Source organism: Chiloscyllium plagiosum, unplaced genomic scaffold (genome assembly GCF_037043375.1).
Source record: "Chiloscyllium plagiosum isolate Xiang-an unplaced genomic scaffold, Cpla_swu_hap1 HiC_scaffold_37, whole genome shotgun sequence".
In the NCBI taxonomy this organism is placed as follows: domain Eukaryota; kingdom Metazoa; phylum Chordata; class Chondrichthyes; order Orectolobiformes; family Hemiscylliidae; genus Chiloscyllium; species Chiloscyllium plagiosum.
In genome coordinates this window covers 30,230,371-30,252,314 of record NW_028270175.1, presented here as the reverse complement: position 1 = coordinate 30,252,314, position 21,944 = coordinate 30,230,371, and the positions used below count along the sequence as shown (strand labels likewise).

At 46.5% G+C, this 21,944-nt stretch overlaps 1 protein-coding gene across 3 annotated transcripts in view; it reads left to right on the top strand.

Moving 5' to 3' along the window:
* LOC122540092 (rho guanine nucleotide exchange factor 10-like protein) overlaps nt 1-21,944 on the top strand; it is a 209,123-nt gene that overhangs the window by 81,761 nt on the left and 105,418 nt on the right. Inside the window, exon 1 of one of the 3 annotated variants that reach the window (XM_087980557.1) lies at nt 6,983-7,157. The exons of the other annotated variants lie outside the window; for them this stretch is intronic. Within the exon in view, the coding sequence (XP_087836683.1) occupies nt 7,129-7,157 (29 nt within the window). The 5' untranslated portion in view covers nt 6,983-7,128. Of the gene's footprint in view, nt 1-6,982; nt 7,158-21,944 lie in introns of those variants that run through there. 3 annotated transcript variants of the gene reach the window in all.

Here is a 21,944-nt window from a genome sequence, read left to right as displayed (position 1 = left end):
AATAGAGGCTCTGATGAAGGGCTTTTGCTTGAAATGTCAGTTTTCCTGCTCCTCGGATGCTGCCTGACCTGCTGTGCTTTTCCAGCACCACTCTGATCTAAACTCTGGTTTCCAGTATTTGCAGTCCTCACTTTTGCCTATAAGATAAACTATTCTCTACTCAAGTAACAGGAAATGTTCCCTGCATCCAGGCCAATGTTCTTCCATGTACCAGCTTTACCAAAGAATGGATTAGTTGATCATTCACTAGCTTTTTGAATGCGCTTACTGTATTTAGGGTTTGCTGCTTGACTTTCCAACTTGAAAAAGGGGACTGAACTTCAAAACTTCTCCATTAACATATGTTACTACAAGTTGAAATGCTCACTGCAGGGTCTCCGAGAAACTGAAGCTGAATGGAAGACAAAATGAAAGAATATTTGGTGAGCAAAAAAAAGCAGGAGGAGTTGCAACAAATACATTCCTGACACAGTTAGAAGGTTGTATTTGCAGGGTGTCACGTTGGACTGACCCACAAAATCTCTTCAGAGACTGTCCCGAAACTAGTCATTGTCTCACCTGTCAGCCTGGTAGGTGTGGCTGTGGGAGTAGCTGCCCTGTCTCTTTGTTTTAGGGCAGTCTCAAAGCTGTTGATTGAGGATTGGCCTGTTGCTATGGATTAAAACTAGGATTAGAACCATTCCTTATTGTTCCCATGAAACAAAGTGGTCTTTTCTGCTCAGACTTGTTTACATAGAGACCAAACTTTACTGTAAAACAATCAGGATAATAGAAGATAATCACGAGTAGCAATAGTAGAACAATCCTTCAGGGCAGGGTAGTGGTTGGTACATAAGATGTAAATATTTTCTGGAGATATTAAAATTTCTGGAGATTAATTTGCAGAGTGCAAGTTAAACCATTACTGTATAATTTGACAGGTCGGCAGAGCTTGACAAATGCTTCTGTGTAAATAGAAAAGCCACATTAGGGGTTGACAGGTTGTGGGACAGTTTAGGTTAAAGGCTGGAGTTACATAATCAAATAAACACCACTTAGTGTCCATAAACAAGTAGGCACTTCTTCATTTCCCTCTAAAATATCAAAAGCCAACTGCATTAACACCGATTTCAAAGTTGTTGCTCACTGTGTTTTAAGTGTTCTCTATATTTGAATAGAAAATAGCTAACTGTGTCAAACTGTTCACACCTCATTCAGGTGCACAGGAACAAGCAAAGTAAATAGCAAATTTTTAGTGATTGTGACAAGGTCAGCCGGGTGGATCTCATAGAATTGGAGTTCTCGGATTTGGGGCTGTTAACTTGGTACATTCAGGGTGCCTTGGCTGTCAGATATAAACAGGAAGGTCGGCCTGGGGAAGGTTGGTCAGTACGTGGGACGGTCGGAGACCGGAAGGCTGATGACTGGCCTGCATGAAGGCTAGCCAGGGACTGTCTGATCAGTATGTGGTGCGGACGGGTGTCAGGTGTCTTTTTATCGTTACATTGGGTCTATGTTCTATGCACTGTTTCTGATTTGATTGCACTGTCTAGTCTCTGTTTGTTACCGTTATCTTTGTGATGAATGGAAGTGGGATTTGAGGTTTGTCCTCATCTCCCTCAACGGTAGGGTTTGGGGTTTGGCTTTGCTGCCCTTTCCCCTGTATATAGTGGGTTTTTTTGTGAACTGCTGATTTCTGTTTATTATTAACTGTATTTTGTACTGTTTAATAAAATTTTAAAAAGCCATGAGTGTCAGAGGTTCTGTTCACTCTGAGGGCTGGCTCTGAGGAAGCCAGGCCAGTGTCAAGCACCATGCACATGTAAATAAAGGGTGACTTGGTGATGGGATACTGGCCTCTGTGGAGTTATTTTGCTTTCTAAGGTACAATAAATTTTAAGTACTTCATCAATCGCTCGTTAGAAATCTAGTCAAAGGTAGCTATGGCATCACCTATCCTGATGTTCTGTGCAAAGCTCCAGCTTACGCCAATAAATCTTTCATAAATACATATCAAACCAATCCTGGGAATGAATTGAGAAAGCAACTAAACATGTTGAATGTCTTGCCCAATAAAACAAAGATTGTCCCCATTGTGCTAACAAGTCTCTCCATATGGCCCTCTCTCACCCCAGTTACAGAAGCCTAGTTTATGTATGTTGAAATTGGGCCTGCTTTCTCATGACAGGGTCTATTGTTTGTTGCTAAACGTCCATCTGGCGAAGGAAGAAATGGGAACTGATCTGTCGTTGACATGGATTTACTCACAATATAATGTACAACATACGCACAGCCTTCACTTCCTTTCATAGACCAGCCTGTTCCTAAGTTCCTTACATAAAAGAATCATTCAACCTCCAGAGCAGGTGGGAGTGAGCCAATACCCTCTGGTCCAGAATCAGGTACATGCAACTGTCCTGTAAGACCCTACATTTTGTTTCTTCTATATCTGCCCTGATCATTCGCCAATAAGTATCAGTTTCTCTTAATCACATCTAGACCATGCACATAGACAGATTTAATTGAGCCAGCACTTGCAACATTGGCATTTTGGAAACATCAGGTTGAGGTTCCTTTATTTGGGGCATGAAGATTTAATCTCTAACAACAATCTCCTGTTTGTGCTGGGACAGTTATTTAGATCCTCTAAATAACATGGAGTCTCCTTCTTCACGAGATTTTAAAGGCTTTACGTTTGACTGCACAGAAATTTTCTTGATCATTTTCATTCCTTCAGGAAGAGGGCTAGTTTAGACAAGACATGATCCGCTGTGAACAAAAAAAATGACAGAACTGCAGATGCTGTAAATTAGATTCCCTAAAGTGTGGAAACAGGCCCTTCGGCCCAACCAGTCCACACCAACCCTCCGAAGGGTAACCCACCCAGACCCGTTTCCCTCTGACTAATGTACCTAACATTATGGGCAATTTAACATAGCCAATTCACCTGCCCTGCACATCTTTGGACTGTGGGAGGAAATCTACGCTGACACGGGGAGAATGTGCAAACTCCACATAGACAGTTGCCCGAGGCTGGAATTGAACCTGGGACCCTGGCGCTGTGAGGCAGCAGTGCTAACCACTGTCAGAAAAAAAAATAGAAATTGCCAGAAAAGCTCAGCAGGGCTGGCAGCATTTGTGGAGAGAAATCAAGAGTTAACATTTCAGATCAAGTGACCCTTCCTCAGATCTGTGTTGATAGTGCATTCTAAAGTGTTTCTCCTCCTAAAAGCCTCTCCTTGCTGATGTTTGACCAGTGTCTGGAGATACAACAGAATGAGTGATTTACTTTGGTAGCTAAAATTTATCTAAGTCCTTATGTGGTAGCACTGGCAAGGTCGGAAAATACTCAGTGGTGTAGTTCATCATGGCTGCATAGCATAGACCTTCAGAGATACTCTCCATGCCTGAGGTTGTTGGCCTGCAGTCTGAGTGACACTTGTGTTTGAGGTCTTTGTTAAATGAACGAACAAACAAACTTGGCCTGTTGCCCATCATTACTCTTGAAGCACTAATTCTTTGGCACTTCCAAACCTGTTTGACGGAATTGGGGATTTTTAAACTTTATAAGTCACCTGATAGATCTGGAAACCCGATAGATCGAGATTCTCAAGTATCCTTGTCTCCTGGGAAACTGGCCAATTAGCACTGTTTCTGACAGGCCATTGAGAATAATTCCAGGTCGTGGAGATCAGGTCAGTGCTTGGTCAGTACACAGGTTTGGATTTAGTTTGAGGGTGGGGTTGGTTCAGGTGGGATAAACAATGACTGTGGTACTTGGGGTGCAACCTATGTGAGCCCTCTGCTGTTGTGTCAACTACTTCCTGAACAGGGATCAGGAATGAGGCTCAGATTTTATAGAACATCTCCTGTTTTAGTCTTGAAGAGTGCATGATTTTCTGAGACTGGACTCAATCCATTGCCCAACATTCACCTCTTTCAGTGCCCTAATGAACCATTTCCTGCGCAACACTTGATTCACTCCTCCAACATTTCTGAACTCTGTTCTTAACCTTCCCAGCATCAACACAAGCACAGAAGATGCTACCACAACCCTTTCATTTTTTTTGGCAGGAAGAGTAGAAAATCAGAAAATTATTTAAATGTAGAGAGAGTGTAGATGCTGCGGTATTGAGGGATTTGGGTGTGCCTGTAGATGAATTACAAAAGGTTAGTATGTAGGTACAGTCTGTGATTAAGAAGACAAGAGAGGTGTTGGCATTTATTGCAAGGTGGATGACGTAACAATGTAGGAATGTTTTGCTCCAACTATTCAAGGCATTACTGAGGCCATGCCTAAAGTATTGTGCTCCTTACTTAAAGAGAGATGAACTTGTACTCTGAGAAGTTCATCACACACTGATTATACTCTTCGGAGTATAGTATATCTCATTCAATATGTGCAGTTAGGAGAGGTCCTTGAGATGGTGAGAGGATGCTGCCCTTTGTGGGGAATCTCGAACTAGGGGCACAGTTTCAAAATTAAGAGGTTTACATTTAAGACTGAGATGAGGAGAAATTTCTTCTCAGAGGGCCGTTAGTCTTTGGAATTCTTTTCCATAGAGGACAGTGGAGGCTGGGTTATTAAATATATTAACAGCGGAGTTAAACAGACTTGATTTATCTGCAAGACAAGAGGTGGTTTGGGGGTTGCTGGGGGGGGGGGTGGGAACGAGCAGGAAAGTGGAGCTAAGACTACCGTTAGATTAGCCGTGTGATCTCATTGAATTGCAAGCTTGATGGGCTGAATGGCCTACTCCTCCTCCTTTTACTTTTGTTTTTATGTTTTCCCCTATCTCCATCCAGATTCTTGAACCCTGCTGAATTTTCTATCTCACTCTTCCTCCAGGCGTTGGGTGGCTAGGGTTTACCGATGGAGGCGGCCCAGGACTTGCATGTCCTTGGCGGACTGGGAGGGGGAGATGAAGTGGTTGGCCACAGGGTTATTTAGTATGTGTGGCCCGGAGATGTTCTCTGAAACATTCCGCAAGTTGGCGTCCTGTCTCCTTAATCCTTTTCACCTATCCGCTTCACCCTTCACTCTGACCTATCACCCCCACCCCCCACCTTCATCTACCTATTGCATTCCTAGTCACCTTGTCCCCCAGCCCCACCTCCCCTCCTATTTATCCCTCAGCCTTCTTGGGCCCCCCCCTTACATTCCTGATGAAGAGCTTATTCTCGAAACGTCAACTCTCCTGATCCTCGGATGCTGCCTGACCTGCTGTGCTTTTCCAGTGCCCCAGCTTTTGACTCTGATCTCCAGCATCTGCAGCGCTCACTTTTTTCTCTGTGTGGGCTGTCTATATCCAGCTTCTGATGATCAGTTCTGAAACATGAACACTCCGTTTATCTCTCAAGAGCTGCTGAGACCTTCCATTTTGTTCTGATTTTATTTCAGAGTCCTGCCCCCCAAACATTTCCCTTTTGTTTTATTAACTGACAGGAGGGGGTGGGGGCTTGAATTGTTATTATAATCTGCACCAATCTGAAATGAGGTCAAATTGATTTCATATTGGCAAACTTGTTTTCTTTAAATGTCACCACTTTTGCACTCATCAAATGCAAGAAGAGTAAAATTGTTTTCCATTATTTTGACTGTGTAATGTAAACCTTTTTGTGTTTATCCAAACCAGGTACACCACAGGTTTGAGGAAGGGAAAATTACAATCCATGTCACTCTTTCAGGCACTCTTAGGCCTATATAGACAGATGCTGTAAAAAGCTTCTTCTTCTTAAACTCATTAATATCCCTTCACTATCAAATTAAAGTAAAACAGATGGGGAGATAGTGGTATGACTGTAATGTTGCTGAACCAGTAATTCAGAGGTCCAGGCGAATGCTGTGGGGACATCAATTCAGACCTCACCCTGACAGCTGATAGAATTTACATTTATTCAGAAAACTGAGAAGAGCGTTGGAGGCTGAGGGGTGACCTTAGAGAGGTTTATAAAATCACAAAGGGAATGGATAGGATAAATAGACAAGGTCTTTTCCCTGGGTTGGGGAGTCCAGAACAAGAGGGCATAGGTTTAAGGTGAGAGGGGGAAGATTTAAAAAGGACCTAATGGGCAGCTTTTTCACACAGAATCAGTGATAGGGGTCTTGAAACTATCATCAATGGTTGTTAAAGTCCATCTGGTTCACTAATGCTCTTTAGAGAGGGAACTTGACTGGTCTGGTCTGACTTCTGCCGCTATGTCTCTTCACTGCCCCCTGAAATGACCAAATAAGCCACTCAAAAGCAACAAACTCCCACATTCTATTAAAGGTGATAAAGACCCATACTTAGAAAAAGAGTCCATTGTGCATCTTCATTAAACCAGCCACCCTGTGAAAATTTGCCAGTTTTGTGTCAAACACCCATGTCCTGGGATTAACTCAGAAATATCTTATGCAGGACTCAAAATCGTCTTGTTCTTGCACAACACTGTTATATATCACCACCAGCGGGTAATCCAAGAGCGTCCCTGATTTTGTGCCGTCTGTTAAACTGCAAACACTGTGGGGAATAAAAACACACAACGTAAAAAGGTTTTAACTGACTGGTCTTTTCATTTTTTAAAATGTTTTAGTGCATGGGAAAAGCTGACTCAAAAATGTAAGTGTGTAACCAGCATTGGATGTATCCAAGAGGTTTCATTTCCCTCAGCCAGATGATGGCGCATTGGAACATTATACTTTGGCTCTGCATGCCCAGTTTTGTTCCAAGTATGTAACAGACTTAAAGGCATACCTGCTGTGTAAATGCAGTGACAATATGTCAATATCAATTATGTAAGAGAGACGGAATGACGGTAGATCCTATTCATTAAGGGAATGATATCAAAGAGTTAATTTCTTCACTAGAATGCAAATAATGTGCACGTGATTTCTGACTGTCAGGCATGTTTCTCCACAGCGTCACTGGCTCCTCCCCAGTGACAGAGAAAACACAGGAACATTACTCTTTGTGTTAGAATGGTTTGTTCATAGCAGGAGCATGTGTGTTACTGGATTCAAAAGAGTTGATTTGTTTTCAAAGAGAAATGCCTCGTGGAGAAAGAGATAGAGGAGAAACATCAAGTGAGGTGGTGTGTGTATGTGGGTGTTGCATGTGACAGGTGGGATGGAGTCAGAGGCGGACCTTTAAATCCCTGAGTCACAACATGAACTGCACTAGTGGAGCCTGGAACAGGTAGGTGGTCGGTGGTGTTTCCATGGCTGATGGCAGTGTGGTGTTGGTTGTTTAAATTCCCCAGTAAAGATTCATACGATGGAGTGGATATATCTTTAATATCATGCTTGGCTGTAGATATATGTTCATTCAATCTGTCATATGACTAATCCAAAATAGTTTACCCGGGAGGAACTTCAGTTTAGTGAAGGGGGTTACAAAAGTAGATTATTTATTTTATTTTAGTCTCACCTTTTATATCTTCTCCTTCCAAAATGAACACATTTAGATTATTGGTTCATTATGCCTAACCATGTACATGAATGAGATATCACTGTTTGAAATGAAGTATCTTCTTTCTGGTTTATAATAACAATTGCATTTCCGACATTATTGATTTTTCTCCCATTTCTTTGAGGTACAAACTCCTAATTATTGTTCCACAGAGATGAACCATTCTCCATAACTTCTCATCCTGGTCATTGGCATTCATTTGTCAGCCTAGACAGTGAAGAATGACAGGCTCTTTTTCCTCAGGATGCCGAGCAGAGGACAATCCTGTTCTCAGTTGAAAATGTGGGACGTTCACATAGTAGAGGGATATCAAGTGGCAGAGTCATAGAGTCATTAGCATGGAAACACACCCTTCAGTCAAACAAGTCTATACCATAAACTATCTCACCTGCCTGCACTTGGCTCATATCCCACCAAACATTCGTTTGGTGCAAATTCCTGTACTTATCTAAATGTCTTTTAAATGTTGTAACTGAACCTGCATCCACAACATCCTCTGGAACACATGAACCACTCTCTGTGTATAAAATCTGCCCCTCATGGTTTTCTTGAGTCTCTCCTCTCACCATATAAATATGCCCTCGTATTGAAATCCCCTCAGGTTTTTATAAACTTGTATAAAGTCATGCCTCATCCTCCTACACTCCAATGAAAAAAGTTCCAGCTTCTCCTTATAACTCAAGCCCTCCAATCCCAGCAACATTCTGGTGGTTAAAGAGATGCTAAATGCCTCCTTAACTACCCTATCTATATGTGTTGCAAACCTCAAAGAATTATGTACCTGAATTCAAGGGTCTCTTTGTTCTACAACACAACCCAAGGCCCTACTTTTAATTGTATAAGTCTTGCCCTTGTTTATTTTAGCAAAATGCAATACCTCATATTTGTCCAAATTAAACTTCATCTGCCACTAGCGAGTTTTGAGAAGACTTGTAGCTCGGGAAAAAGAACAGGAAATGACATCACCGCAGGAAATAACATCACCAACCCAAGGAAACCTAAACACATAAATATAAAGCAACCCAATTGATCAAGATCTCTTTGTAACCTGAGATAACCTTCTTCACTGTCGCGATACTACCAATTTTGGTATCATTCACAAACGTGCTAACTTTTATATTCTCATCTAAATCATTTATGTAAATGACAAACGAAAGTAGACTAGCACTAATCCCTGTGGAACACTGCTGGTCACAGGCCTCCAAATAACAACCATCAGCCATCATCCTCTGTCTCCTGCTGTTAAGCCAATTTTGTATCCAATTGACAGGCTCACTCTGAATTCCATGTTATCTCACCTTGTTAATTAATCTATCATGCAGAACCTTGTCAAAGGCTTTGCAAAAGTCCAAGTAAACAATGTATACTGCTCTGCCCTTGTCAGTCTTCTTGTTTACTTGCTCAAAAAACTCAATCAAGTTTGTGAGACACGATTTCCCTCACACAAAACTGCGCTATCATTCCTTGCCTCTCCAAATGCATATAAATCCTATCTTTCAGAATAACTTCCAACAACTTAAAGTAAAGAGAGTGCCAGCCAGTTTCTTTGGACTTAGCCTGTGAAGATGTTCAGTTAGTGTACCTACCTCCTCTCCAATTGAAAAAGCTAAGTTGGTGCAGACCGGGCGCTCGAACATAGACCTTTCTGGATTGTACAATTAATACAGTGCAAACCATCTCACCAACACACGCTGTCATTTTTTGACATTGAATGTGATTGAATTTGACAGAAACTATCTGCCCTTGTTGGCTGTCAGGTACTGTCTGGAGCAGTTTTGAGCCTTAAATATAGCATCAGATTTGAAGAGTTATTTGAGCTGAGTTGGCTGATCTGTCCAGGAATGAGGGTCTTTAGTTGGCGAAGCTGGCTGTGTTCTATTTAGAGGAAAAGGACAAGGAGTGATTTAATGCACTATTCAAAATTATAAACTTTTTTTTAAAGTGAATGAAGAGCCATTGTTCCTGCCAACAAGATTGTCGGTGACTGGGATACCGATATAAGATAGTTGCCAAAAGAATCAAACAGGACTTGAGGAAATATTTTTAAGCTACGATTGTGTGATCTGGAATACACTCCCTAAAAGAGTGTTGGAAGCTTTTTGTTTTACCTGTTCACATGAGGGTATCACTGGCTAGACCAGTATTTATTGCCCATCTCTAATTGCCCAGAGGGCAGTCAAGAGTCAACCACATTGCTGTGGGTCTGGAGTCACATGTAGTCCAGACCAGGTAGGGATGGCAGTTTCTTTCCCGAAAGAACACTAGTGAGCCAGATGGGTATTTCCCAAAAATGAATTGGGGTCATCCTTAGACTCTAAGTTTCAGATACTTATTGAATTCAAATTCCATCAGTTAATGTGATTGCATGGGATGGGATGGGATTCAAACCCAGCTCCCCAGAACATTACCTGGGACTCTGGATCAACAGTCCAGCAATAATACCACTAGGCCATTGTCTCCCAACCTTCCAGAATTATTTGGAATTATGAAGTAGAACAAGGTATGGAATTAATTAAATAATTCTCTTAAAGAGGTAGAATCATTAATATGGACTCTTTTAGCTGTGTTGTTCTATGTTATCTCAGTTGGGGAGACTAGGGAGACATTATTATACCACTGGGAATAAAGTCATATTTGCAAAGCATGTTGTCGTGACAAGAAACATGATCTCCTGGCCTCAAAAGTACTCGAGGAGAAAGTGAGGGCTGCAGATGCTGGAGATCAGAGCTGAAAATGTGTTGCTGGAAAAGCGCAGCAGATCAGGCAGCATCCAGGGAACAGGAGAATCGACATTTCGGGCATAAGCCCTTCTTCAGGCTTATGCCCGAAACGTCGATTCTCCTGTTCCTTGGATGCTGCCTGACCTGCTGCACTTTTCCAGCAACACATTTTCAGCTCAAAAGTACTCACCAAGCCAGCTTTTGTTTTCTGTTGAGAAAGTGTCATTGGATGTTACAGGTATGTCAAGACAAGGAGAGAGCTATGTGAAATATCACTGGTGAGGTGACAGCTCGAAATATTAACCGTGTTGCCTTCCTCATCAGGCCGTGCTGTCTATTTCAGTCTCGCACTGCATTTTACTGACAATCAAGGCATCGATGTGTTATAGCCTGATCAAAAGGTTTGGTAAGATCAATGAGACATGAGCTACAGCATGCAGGACTGACCGTCTGGAGATGTCTCTGTCAGTCTTTCCTATTAAAACCTTCAACTTTTAAAAATCCAAGCATAAGCATCATCCAGATAAGATGATTTATAGCATCACCTACCTGGTCTTTTACCTTGCTTTGTAAAGTTCTAAGCATTCTTGATGACACAACTCTGTCTACTATGGAACTGCAAAAATCTTGGGTAGTCCATGGTTACAGCTTCATGTTGAAATTACAGGTTGAACAGCAGAAGTGATTTGAAATAATCTCGAGTGTTCCTGAGCTGAGAATCCTGATTTTGATCACTCATCCTATGAACACACAGCAATGATGTATAAATGATTTAGATGAGAATATAGAAGACATGGTTAGTAAGTTTGTGGATGAAACCAAAATTGGTGGTATAGTGGACAGTGAAGAACGTTATCTACGATCATAAAGAGATCTTGATCAATTGGATCAGTTGGCTGAGGAGTGGCAGATGGAGTTTAATTTGGATAAATGTGAGGTATTGCGCTTACAAACAGAAGCAAGGCTTATACATTTAAAAGTAGGGCCTTGGGTAGTGTTGTTGAACAGGGAGACCTAGGGGTTCAGGTACATAATTCTTTAAAGTTTTCATCACATGTCGACAGGGTGGTTAAGAAGGTATTTAGCATGCTTGTCTTCATTGCTCAGACCTTTGAGTATAGGAGTTGGGAAGTCATGTTGAGGATGTACAGGACGTTGGTGAGGCCTCTTCTGCAGTATTGTGTCCAGTTCTGGTTGTCCCATTATGGGAAGGATATTATTTAGCTGGAGAGAGTTCAGAAAAGATTTACCAGGATATTGCAAGGAATAGCGGGTTTGAGTTATAAGGCGAAGCTGGATAGTCTAGGATGTTTTTCATTGGAGCACAGGAGGATGAGGCATGATCTTATAGAGGTTTAGAAAGTCATGATGGGTATAGATGAGGTGAATGGCAGGTATATTTTTCCTGGAGTGGAGGATTTCAAGATTAGGGGCCATATTTTTAACGTGAGAGGAGAGAGATTTTAAAAGGAAATGAGGGACAACCTTTTTACACAGAGAGTGGTTCGTGTGGGGAATGAACATCCAGAGGAAATGGTGGATGTGGGTAAAGTTACAACATTTAAAAGACTTGTTAAGAAATGTTTGGAGGAATATGGGCCAAGTGTAGATGGGATTAGTTTAGTTTGGGACTAGTTGGTCTGAAGGGTCTGTTTCCATCCTGTATGACTCTATGAATGGATATTTGACCCTTTGTGCCATTCAACCATTGAATCAGATCATGGCGGAGCTAATTGATGTCTAGATTTTGCACTACTTTTACTTTGCTCTTCTGGAGGAAGTGGGAGGTGTATGTATGTGTGAGTGTATGTTCAAGATTTTTATTTTAAATTTTAAAGATATCCTTCAGAATGCAGTGGATGCAGAATACTGTCTTCTGTGTTATGCATATAACCAGGGGAGGTGTAAAATGCCTTCCTTTGAATGTTTATTAAAAAAAAAACAATCCAAGGTTGAAGCTAAGAAGTATTATCTTCTGTTTGTAACAGCTCCTTTGCTATGCTCTGCAAGGAGAATTAATTCACCCCTAAAGGAGGATTAATTCACCTCTGAAGGTTGTTTTTATTTCAAAAATATACTTTATTCATAAAATACTTTAATGCTCTGTACAGTTGGACATGCCATACATATGTAAACATTCCATTTGTTTGCATACCGAAACAGAGTAATCATTCTTATTTACAGGTCTGTACGATTACATTTTAAACTGAGGCTAAAAATGACTGCATGGGCCCCCTGTTCTTCGTTAGGCAGGCAGATGTCACACGGTGGTCTTTCCCCACCGCGCCTTGGTGGCAGCTGCCCCAAGTTTCAGCGCGTCCCTCAACACGTAGTCCTGGACCTTGGAATGTGCCAGTCTGCAACACTCAGTCGGGGTCAACTCCTTCAGCTGGAAGATCAGCAGGTTTCGGACCGCCCAGAGAGCGTCCTTCACTGAGTTGATGATCCTCCAGGCACAGTTGATGTTCATCTCGGTGTGCGCCCTGGGGAACAGACCGTAGAGCACGGAGTCCCGCGTCATGGCGCTGCTCGGGACGAACCTCGACAAACACCACTGCATTCCTCTCCAGACTTCCTCTGCATAGGCACATTCCAGAAGGAGGTGTGTGACAGTCTCGTCCCCCCCGCAGCCGCTTCGAGGGCAGCGTGCGGTGCGGCTGAGAGTCCGGGCGTGCATAAAGGATCTCACAGGCAGAGCCCTTCTCACCACCAGCCAAGCCATGTCTTGGTGCTTGTTGGAAAGTTCTGGTGATGAGGCATTCTGCCAAATGGCTTTGACAGTCTGCTCGGGGAACCGCTCGATAGGATCCGCCCTCTCCTTTTCCCGAAGGGTCTCAAGGACACTACGTGCTGACCACTTCCTTGTTTTGGTGAAAAAGGAGGCAGTGTGAAGGGGCGGAGCATCGCTTCTCGGCTTTTTGGCTCGGAATATGTGTAGTTCCTGAGGACCAGAGGAAGAGATTCTGCTCGAGTGCTGCAGGTGTGACGCAGCGGACATGTGCTGGCGGGGGAAAAACCACGGGGATCGTGTTGCGGGTCGTCAGAGCTGCTGGACTCCATCGCTGGATCGTGATTGGACTTTGGAGGATCGTTTGGTTGTCCTGACCTGCCCTTGGTGGATCTTTATGCTGGCTTCGGCCTAACACCAATTCAGGTACCAGCCAACCTCAGAACTATGGCCTCAGCAGCCGCTCGCAGCCCAGGCTAGGGCATTCGCAACACTGTCAGGGTGACTGTGAAGAAGGTGGAGGAGCACACACCGGTCGATTGGACAATGTTCGTGAAGAAGATTTTGCTGGAGTGCTGCGGGTTTGAAGCAGCGGATGTGTACTGCCTGATTACCTGTTTGTGTCCTGAACGCTCTCGGTCAGATCCACCGACGTCAAGCCGGTGTTCTTCTCTGACCACTGCCTCCTGCTGGCCGACTGTCACCTACAGGACGAGCAGCGGGCTGGTAAGGGAACGTGGAAGCTGAACACAAAGCTGTTGACCCCGGGAAACATTGAGGAGATCAAGAGGGATTACGCAGCTTGGAGAACCGTGAAGCCCCTCTTTGAGTCCCCAGCGGACTGGTGGGAAACAGTAAAAGGGAACATCAAGAGGTTCTTCATCCTCAAAGGTGTTCAGGAGGCGAGAGAGAGGTGGTGAAAACTGTCCCAGCTCCAGGAAGGTATGCAGAACCTGCTCCTGCTGCAGATGATATCACGGAGGGGTTGATATCACGGAGGACCTCAAGGAGGTGAAGGGCCAGCAAGCCTCGCTCTTTGCCTCGGAGGACTCCAAGATAATCTTCCCGTCCAGGGTCCGCTCAGTGGAGCAGGACGAGACGTGCTCATGTTTCTTCTTCCAGAAGGTGCACAAAGAGAGCTCTGTGCTCAGCAGCCTGAAGGAAGAAGATGGTTCGATAACGTCATCTCAGGCTGACGTCATGAGGATCAGTAAATCCTTCTATGCCAGTCTGTATGATGCGAAGCTGACCGACAGCGCGGCCTCCCAGTCGTTCCTGTCCTCTATCATGGAGGTCTTAGACGACAGAATACTGGAGAGGCTGGACCAGCCGCTATCTCTGGACGAGCTGACCAAGGCCCTCGAGTCCTTCGAAAAGAATAAAACTCCCGGAAGCGAGGGCTTACCGGTCGAGCTCTATTCCGCTCTGTGGGACTTGATTGGCCAGGACCTGCTGGAGGTGTATGTCAGTATGCTTCGGGCAGGTACCATGAGTGAATCCATGAGGAAAGGCATCATCACCCTCATCTACAAGGGGGAGAGGAAGGAACTCAAAAATTGGAGACCAATCTCACTGTTGAATGCGGATTACAAAATTCTGTCAAAGGTTATCGCCAACTGGGTCAGGTCTGCTCTGGGATCAGTGATTCAGCCTGACCAAACCTGTGCTGTGCCGGGCAGGAAGATCGCTGATAGTCTCGCACTCCTCAGGGATACGATCGCCTACGTGCAGGACAGAGGGTTGGACACCTGCCTGATCAGCCTGGATCAGGAGAAAGCCTTTGACAGGATATCACACACGTATATGAGAGATGTTCTCTCCAAAATGGGCTTTGGGGAGGGAATCTGCAATTGGATCAGACTGCTCTACACCAACATTGTCAGTGCAGTCTCAGTCAATGGGTGGGAATCAGATAGCTTCCCAGTCAGATCTGGAGTCAGGCAGGGCTGCCCTCTCTCTCCTGCCTTATTTGTGTGCTGCATAGAGCCATTTGCCGAGTCCATCAGGAAGGATGCGAGCCTGAGAGGGGTGACTATTCCTGGCAGCGGGGGCCTGCAGGTTAAGGCCTCCCTGTACATGGATGACGTCGCCGTTTTCTGCTCGGATCCGCTGTCTGTGCGCAGACTCATGTGCATATGTGACCAGTTCGAACGGGCCTCGGGGGCCAAGGTAAACCGAGGCAAGAGCGATGCCATGCTCTTTGGGAACTGGGCTGACCAATCCCCGATCCCCTTCACCGTCAGGACCGACCACCTGATGGTGCTGGGTATTTGGTTCGGGGGTGCTGGGGTGTGCGCCAAGTCTTGGGAGGAGCGTATCAGCAAAGTGAGGCAGAAACTGGGCAGATGGAAGCTACGGTTGCTTTCCATCACGGGAAAAAACCTGGTCATCAGGTGTGAGGCACTGTCATTGCTGTTATACGTGGCACAGGTCTGGCCTATTCCCAGAACCTGTGCCGCTACAGTCACCCGGGCCATCTTCCAGTTCATATGGAGGTCAAAGATGGATCGGGTCCGAAGGGACTCGCTGTACAAAGATCTGGGCAACGGGGGAAAAAATACACCCAATGCCACCCTCACCCTGATGGCCACCTTTGTGTGTGGCTGCATCAAGCTGTGCGTGGATCCCCGGTACGCAAACACCAAGTGTCACTACGTACTGAGGTTCTACCTGTCCCCGGTGTTGCGATGGATGGGCCTGGCCTCGCTGCCGCGGAACGCTCCGAGTAGTTGGACCGTTCCGTATCACCTGTCCTTCGTGGAGAAGTTTATGAAGAAAAACACCTTTGACCACAAGTCTATCAGGAAGTGGTCAGCATGTAGTGTCCTTGAGACCCTTCGGAAAAAAGGAGAGGGCGGATCCTATCGAGCGGTTCCCTGAGCAGACTGTCAAAGCCATTTGGCAGAATGCCTCATTGCCAAAACTTTCCAACAAGCACCAAGATGTGGCTTGGCTGGTGGTGAGAAGGGCTCTGCCTGTGAGATCCTTTATGCACGCCCGGACTCTCAGCCGCACCGCACGCTGCCCTCGAAGTGGCTGTGGGGGGGACGAGACTGTCACACACCGCCTTCTGGAATGTGCCTATGCAGAGGAATTCTGGAGAGGAATGCAGTGGTGTTTGTCGAGGTTCGTCCCGAGCAGCGCCGTGACGCGGAACTCCGTGCTCTACGGCCTGTTCCCCGGGACGCACACCGAGACGAACATCAACTGTGCCTGGAGGATCATCAACTCAATGAAGGACGCTCTCTGGGTGGTCCGAAACCTGCTGATCTTCCAGCTGAAGGAGTTGACCCCGACTGAGTGCTGCAGACTGGCACATTCCAAGGTCCAGGACTACGTGTTGAGGGACACGCTGACGCTTGGGGCAGCTGCCGGAAAGACCACTGTGTAACATCTGCCTGCCTAACGAAGAACAGGGGGCCCATGCAGTCGTTTGGGCTCTGCTGATGCCTCAGCTAATTATATGGGCATATGATTGAAAAATGTACAGACCTGTATAAAAATGATAAATTCTGATCTCTGTATGTACATGTTTACATATGTATGGCAAGACCAACTGTACAGACCATCAAATTATTTTATGAATAAAGTATATTTTGAAATAAAAAAAGGATGTGTACTGCCTGCAGGATTTCCCTGCGGCAGGCTATTTCGATGTGACCTTCAGGAGCGTGAAGAATTGCGAGCAGCTCCTGAAGGTCTTCAAGGAGAAGGAAGGGGAACCTCTGTTCTCCATCTTGTCGGCGGTCCCGTTGTGTGTGCTTCCTGCGCAGAGGAGTCGGGTTGTAACAATCCAGATGTACAACCCTCACGTCCCAGCAGCAGATGTCCTGACCTTCTTGAGAAGATACGTCCAGGTCCAGGTCGAGGGAGAGAGTACCGATGTGGTCGACCCTTTCGGGATCTGGACCAGCAAACGACAGGTCAGGGTAACCCTGAGGGTCGATGCCAGTGGGAACATCCTCCACCCACCCTCCAGCTTTGCCATCGGAGGAAGCAGAGGTTACCTGACATACGCAGAGCAGCCGAAAGTGTACCCGAATCTGCGCGAGGTCAGGCCACATGGCGGCGGATTGTAAGGTGACCGTCTGCCGAAACTGCAAGCAGGAAGGCCACCCGACCAAGGAATGTAAGGAGGCCAAGAACTGCAATCTGTGCGCAGAGGCGGGCCACACATACAAGGCCTGCCCAAGACGAGGGGCCGCCACCTACACACAGATGGCCGGAGGTGGCAACACGAGCCGTGGACCGCCTAAGACCAGCAAGGTACCACAAAACAGCACCGGAACGGTGCCTGGAGGCAACCAGAAGGAAAGGCAGGCTGTAGCGGAGCAGATGGCAGACAGCGGGGAGATGCAGCAGCCGATCCAAGCTCCGTCAAGACAGACGGAGGAAATGGAAGAGGAGGGAACAAAGGAGGCAGAGGATTGGATTACTGTCAAAAGCAGGAGGAGGAAACCTCCCAAAGCCACCCAGCGAGGGGGGAAGCGACACCTACACGACGAGGATACAGGCAGCTCTTCCGACGGTGAGGACGGGTGCAAGGAGGGTCGTCACCAGAGGAAGAGACAGAGCGCCGCGAGGAAAAAGAGGGCAGCACCGCCCAAGCAGGAAAAGACGATCCCTCTGAGGGGACAGGTAAAGGCCTCCCCCCACCCGGCGAAAACCAAGAGGTACCCACCGGCCCACAGCTCCAGGTAACTGGGAGCAGCGGTCCTGTGACAGCCCCACTGTCAGATGGAGAACTGGACCATGCGGACCCTGGGCCCGAACCGAAGAGTGGGGAAATGGCTCCAGCGTGGAGCCGGACAGCCACCTCAGCCTTGGGAGGGTTCAGCAGTTTGCCATCACCACGGGGATGCACACAGCTACCCCAGAGGGACAAGACCAGCAGCAAATGGACACTGGTAACCTCGTAAACTGTTAAAATGGCGTTAAAAACTGCCAGCATCAATGTGCGTAGCATCAAATCGGCTACGCGATGTGTTTCTACGATGGCCTTCCTGGCCAACATTAAAGCCGACGTCCTGTTTCTACAGGAGTGTGGGATACCGCACCTCAGTAGCTACAGGAGATGGTCGAGCTTGTGGGCCTATGGGCCGTCAGTTTGGTCGGGGGGCAATGATAGCCGCGCCTCCGAACTGGGTATCCTGTTGAGAGGAGGCAACTTCACCATCTCCGAGGTTAAGGAGGTGGTGGGCGGGCGCCTCCTCATCACCGACATCATGTACAGGAATGCTCCCCTGAGACTGATTAATGTGTACGCCCCAGTGGGTAAGAGTGAACGGTTGGCCATCCTGCAGCAGCTTCCACTGTTGCTGGCTACGTCCAGGCCGGTCATTCTGGCCGGAGACTTCAACTGTATCATTGATGCAGATGGACGGTCCGGTGGGGGGGACAGTAAACTGGATGCCACGTCCAGAGCCCTGATGGACACGGTAAAAGATGCCAAGCTGCTCAATGTCTTCAGCACCCCTGCAGACGGAGCGCAGCGTAGATACACCTGGTCACGGGCAGATGGGTCTATCCGCTCAAGGATAGATTACCTGTTTGTGTCCCGAACGCTCTCGGTCAGATCCACCGACGTCAAGCCGGTGTTCTTCTCTGACCACTGCCTCCTGCTGGCCGACTGTCACCTACAGGACGAGCAGCGGGCTGGTAAGGGAACGTGGAAGCTGTTGACCCCGGGAAACATTGAGGAGCTCAAGACGGACTACACATTTGGAGAACTGTGAAGCCCCTCTTTGAGTCCCCAGCGGACTGGTGGGAAACAGTAAAAGGGAACATCAAGAGGTTCTTCATCCTCAAAGGTGTTCAGGAGGCGAGAGAGAGGAGGGGAAAACTGTCCCAGCTCCAGGAAGGTATGCAGAACCTGCTCCTGCTGCAGACGATGGGGGTGGATGTCACGGAGGACCTCAAGGAGGTGAAGGGCCAGCAAGCCTCGCTCTTTGCCTCGGAGGACTCCAAGATAATCTTCCCGTCCAGGGTCTGCTCAGTGGAGCAGGACGAGACGTACTCACGTTTCTTCTTCCAGAAGGTGCACAAAGAGAGCTCCGTGCTCAGCAGCCTGAAGGAAGAAGATGGTTCGATAACGTCATCTCAGGCTGACGTCATGAGGATCAGTAAATCCTTCTATGCCAGTCTGTATGATGCGAAGCTGACAGACAGCGCGGTGTCCCAGTCGTTCCTGTCCTCTATCATGGAGGTCTTAGACGACAGAACACTGGAGAGGCTGGACCAGTCGCTATCTCTGGATGAGCTGACCAAGGCTCTCGAGTCCTTCGAAAAGAATAAAACTCCCGGAAGCGACGGCTTACTGGTCGAGCTCTATTCCGCTCTGTGGGACTTGATTGGCCAGGACCTGCTGGAGGTGTATGTCAGTATGCTTCGGGCAGGTACCATGAGTGAATCCATGAGGAAAGGCATCATCACCCTCATCTACAAGGGGGAGAGGGAGGAACTCAAAAATTGGAGACCAATCTCACTGTTGAATGCGGATTACAAAATTCTGTCAAAGGTAATTGCCAAAGAGGTCAGGTCTGCTCTAGGGTCGGTGATTCACCCTGACCAAACCTGTGCTGTGCCGGGCAGGAAGATCGCTGAGAGTCTCGCGCTCCTCAGGGATACGATCGCCTACGTGCAGGACAGAGGGTTGGACACCTGCCTGATCAGCCTTGACCAGGAGAATGCCTTTGACAGGATATCACACACGTATATGAGAGATGTTCTCTCCAAAATGGGCTTTGGGGAGGGAATCTGCAATTGGATCAGACTGCTCTACACCAACATTGTCAGTGCAGTCTCAAACAATGGGTGGGAATCAGATAGCTTCCCAGTCAGATCTGGAGTCAGGCAGGGCTGCCCTCTCTCTCCTGCCTTATTTGTGTGCTGCATAGAGCCATTTGTCGAGTCCATCAGGAAGGATGCGAGCCTGAGAGGGGTGACTATTCCTGGCAGCGGGGGCCTGCAGGTTAAGGCCTCCCTGTACATGGATGACGTCGCCGTTTTCTGCTCGGATCCACTGTTCGTGCACAGACTCATGTGCATATATGACCAGTTCGAACGGGCCTCGGGGGCCAAGGTAAACCGAGTCAAGAGCGAGGCCATGCTCTTTGGGAACCGGGCCAACCAATCCTCGATCCCCTTCACCGTCAGGACCGACCACCTGAAGGTGCTGGGGTCGTGCGCCAAGTCTTGGGCGGAGCGTATCCGCAAAGTGAGGCAGAAACTGGGCAGATGGAAGCTACAGTTGCTCTCCATCGTGGGAAAAAACCTGGTCATCAGGTGTGAGACACTGTCATTGCTATTATACGTGGCACAGCTCTGGCCTGTTCCCAGAACCTGTGCCGCTACAGTCACCCGGGCCATCTTGCAGTTTATATGGAGGTCAAAGATGGACCGTGTCCGAAGGGACTTGCTGTACAAAGACCTGGGCAACGGGGGAAAAAATACACCCAATGCCACCCTCACCCTGATGGCCACCTTTGTGTGTGGCTGCATCAACCTGTGCGTGGATCCCCGGTACGCAAACACCAAGTGTCACTACGTACTGAGGTTCTACCTGTCCCCGGTGTTGCGAAGGATGGGCCTGGCCTCGCTGCCGCGGAACGCTCCGAGTAGTTGGACCGTTCCGTATCACCTGTCCTTCGTGGAGAAGTTTATGAAGAAAAACACCTTAATTCACTCTGAAGGTGTGCTTAGATACTTTTCAGTTTATGAGCTAGTTTGTGGCTGTATGTTTAGGGAGGCTGTCTACATTTTTGGAAGTCCCTTTAACCCAAGGGTTGGTATGATGCCACACAGCAACCAAACATGAGCAAAGTGAGTGCAGATGTTACAGCTCTGATTGCTGCATCATGTGATTATTTTTAAAGCAGTTTGGGTTGTTCATAAAATTTCTGGAATTTACAGTGGAACTGGGTGTGTGACGTTTGAATTTGCCACCCAATTGCAGAGTGAGATCTGTCCAGACTTGACCGGAGCTCGTTGAGAAACAATAGAACAGTTCGCTCATCTACACAGCACCTTTCTTACAACTGCTAAACATTCCAAAACATTTCACGTGATTAATTGATCAGAAATGTAATTTCTGTTGTTACATTGGTAAACAAGATAGGTAGTTTGCAGACATAGGTGAAGTTATTAGTGATAATGGCATGTCACTGTTGTGGTAGTAACTTGAGCTGACAACGTTGGCGCAATATCAGTGTGTTTTGACTCGAGTTGCTCTATCCTGTCTGTATTGCGCAGTTTTGCAGTTTACAGATTATCCTGTCAATTAGTAAATGACTGCATGATGTGGTTAAATCATGGATTCCAGAAAGTTCACGGTTGGTTGCTGGTTTATAGTTCGCTAACTGATCTCAATAAAGGCAGAGGTTGCAGCCCCCTGGTGCCCAAGTTTAAGGGAAAAAGTATTATTCAGTAATGATCAGCGGTATTGGTCATCACTCAGTCAGCAGTGCTTCTGCCTCTGAGTCATAACGTTCCATGTTCAAGTTGCTCCAGGTCTCCAGAACAGAAATCTATGCAAACACTCTTGTGCTGTAGTGAGGAAGTACTGCACTGTGGGAGGCGCTATCTTTCAGAAGAGATGTTATTTTTAGACTCAAGCTGCTGCCAGGGATAGATTTAAAAGGTCTCCTGATACACTCTTCCAACAAAGTAAAGCAAAGTTCTCTCTGATGCCTTAGTTAAAACTTATCCCTCGATCACATCACAAAAGAAAACAGATTATTATTTGTTATCTCATTACTGTTTATTGGAGCTTACTTTGCACAACTTAGGTGTGGTGTTTTCTAGTTCAAATCAGTGACGAAGCTGTCAGGTGATTTTGAGGGGTCTGGTGGTTGTGCACAGCACTATATAAATGCAAGTCTTTGTTTTAATGATCCTTTCTGGAGGCAAACTGTGGTGTATGGACAGGTTTGAGTCAGGCTGTAATGTCTTCTTACCTTTGAATAATCTGTTAACACTTAAGTCTGGGTTTGCATGTAACAAATGCTCAATTGAATTTGAATTTGAATTGAGTTGAATTTATTGTTACATGTACCAAAACACAGTGAA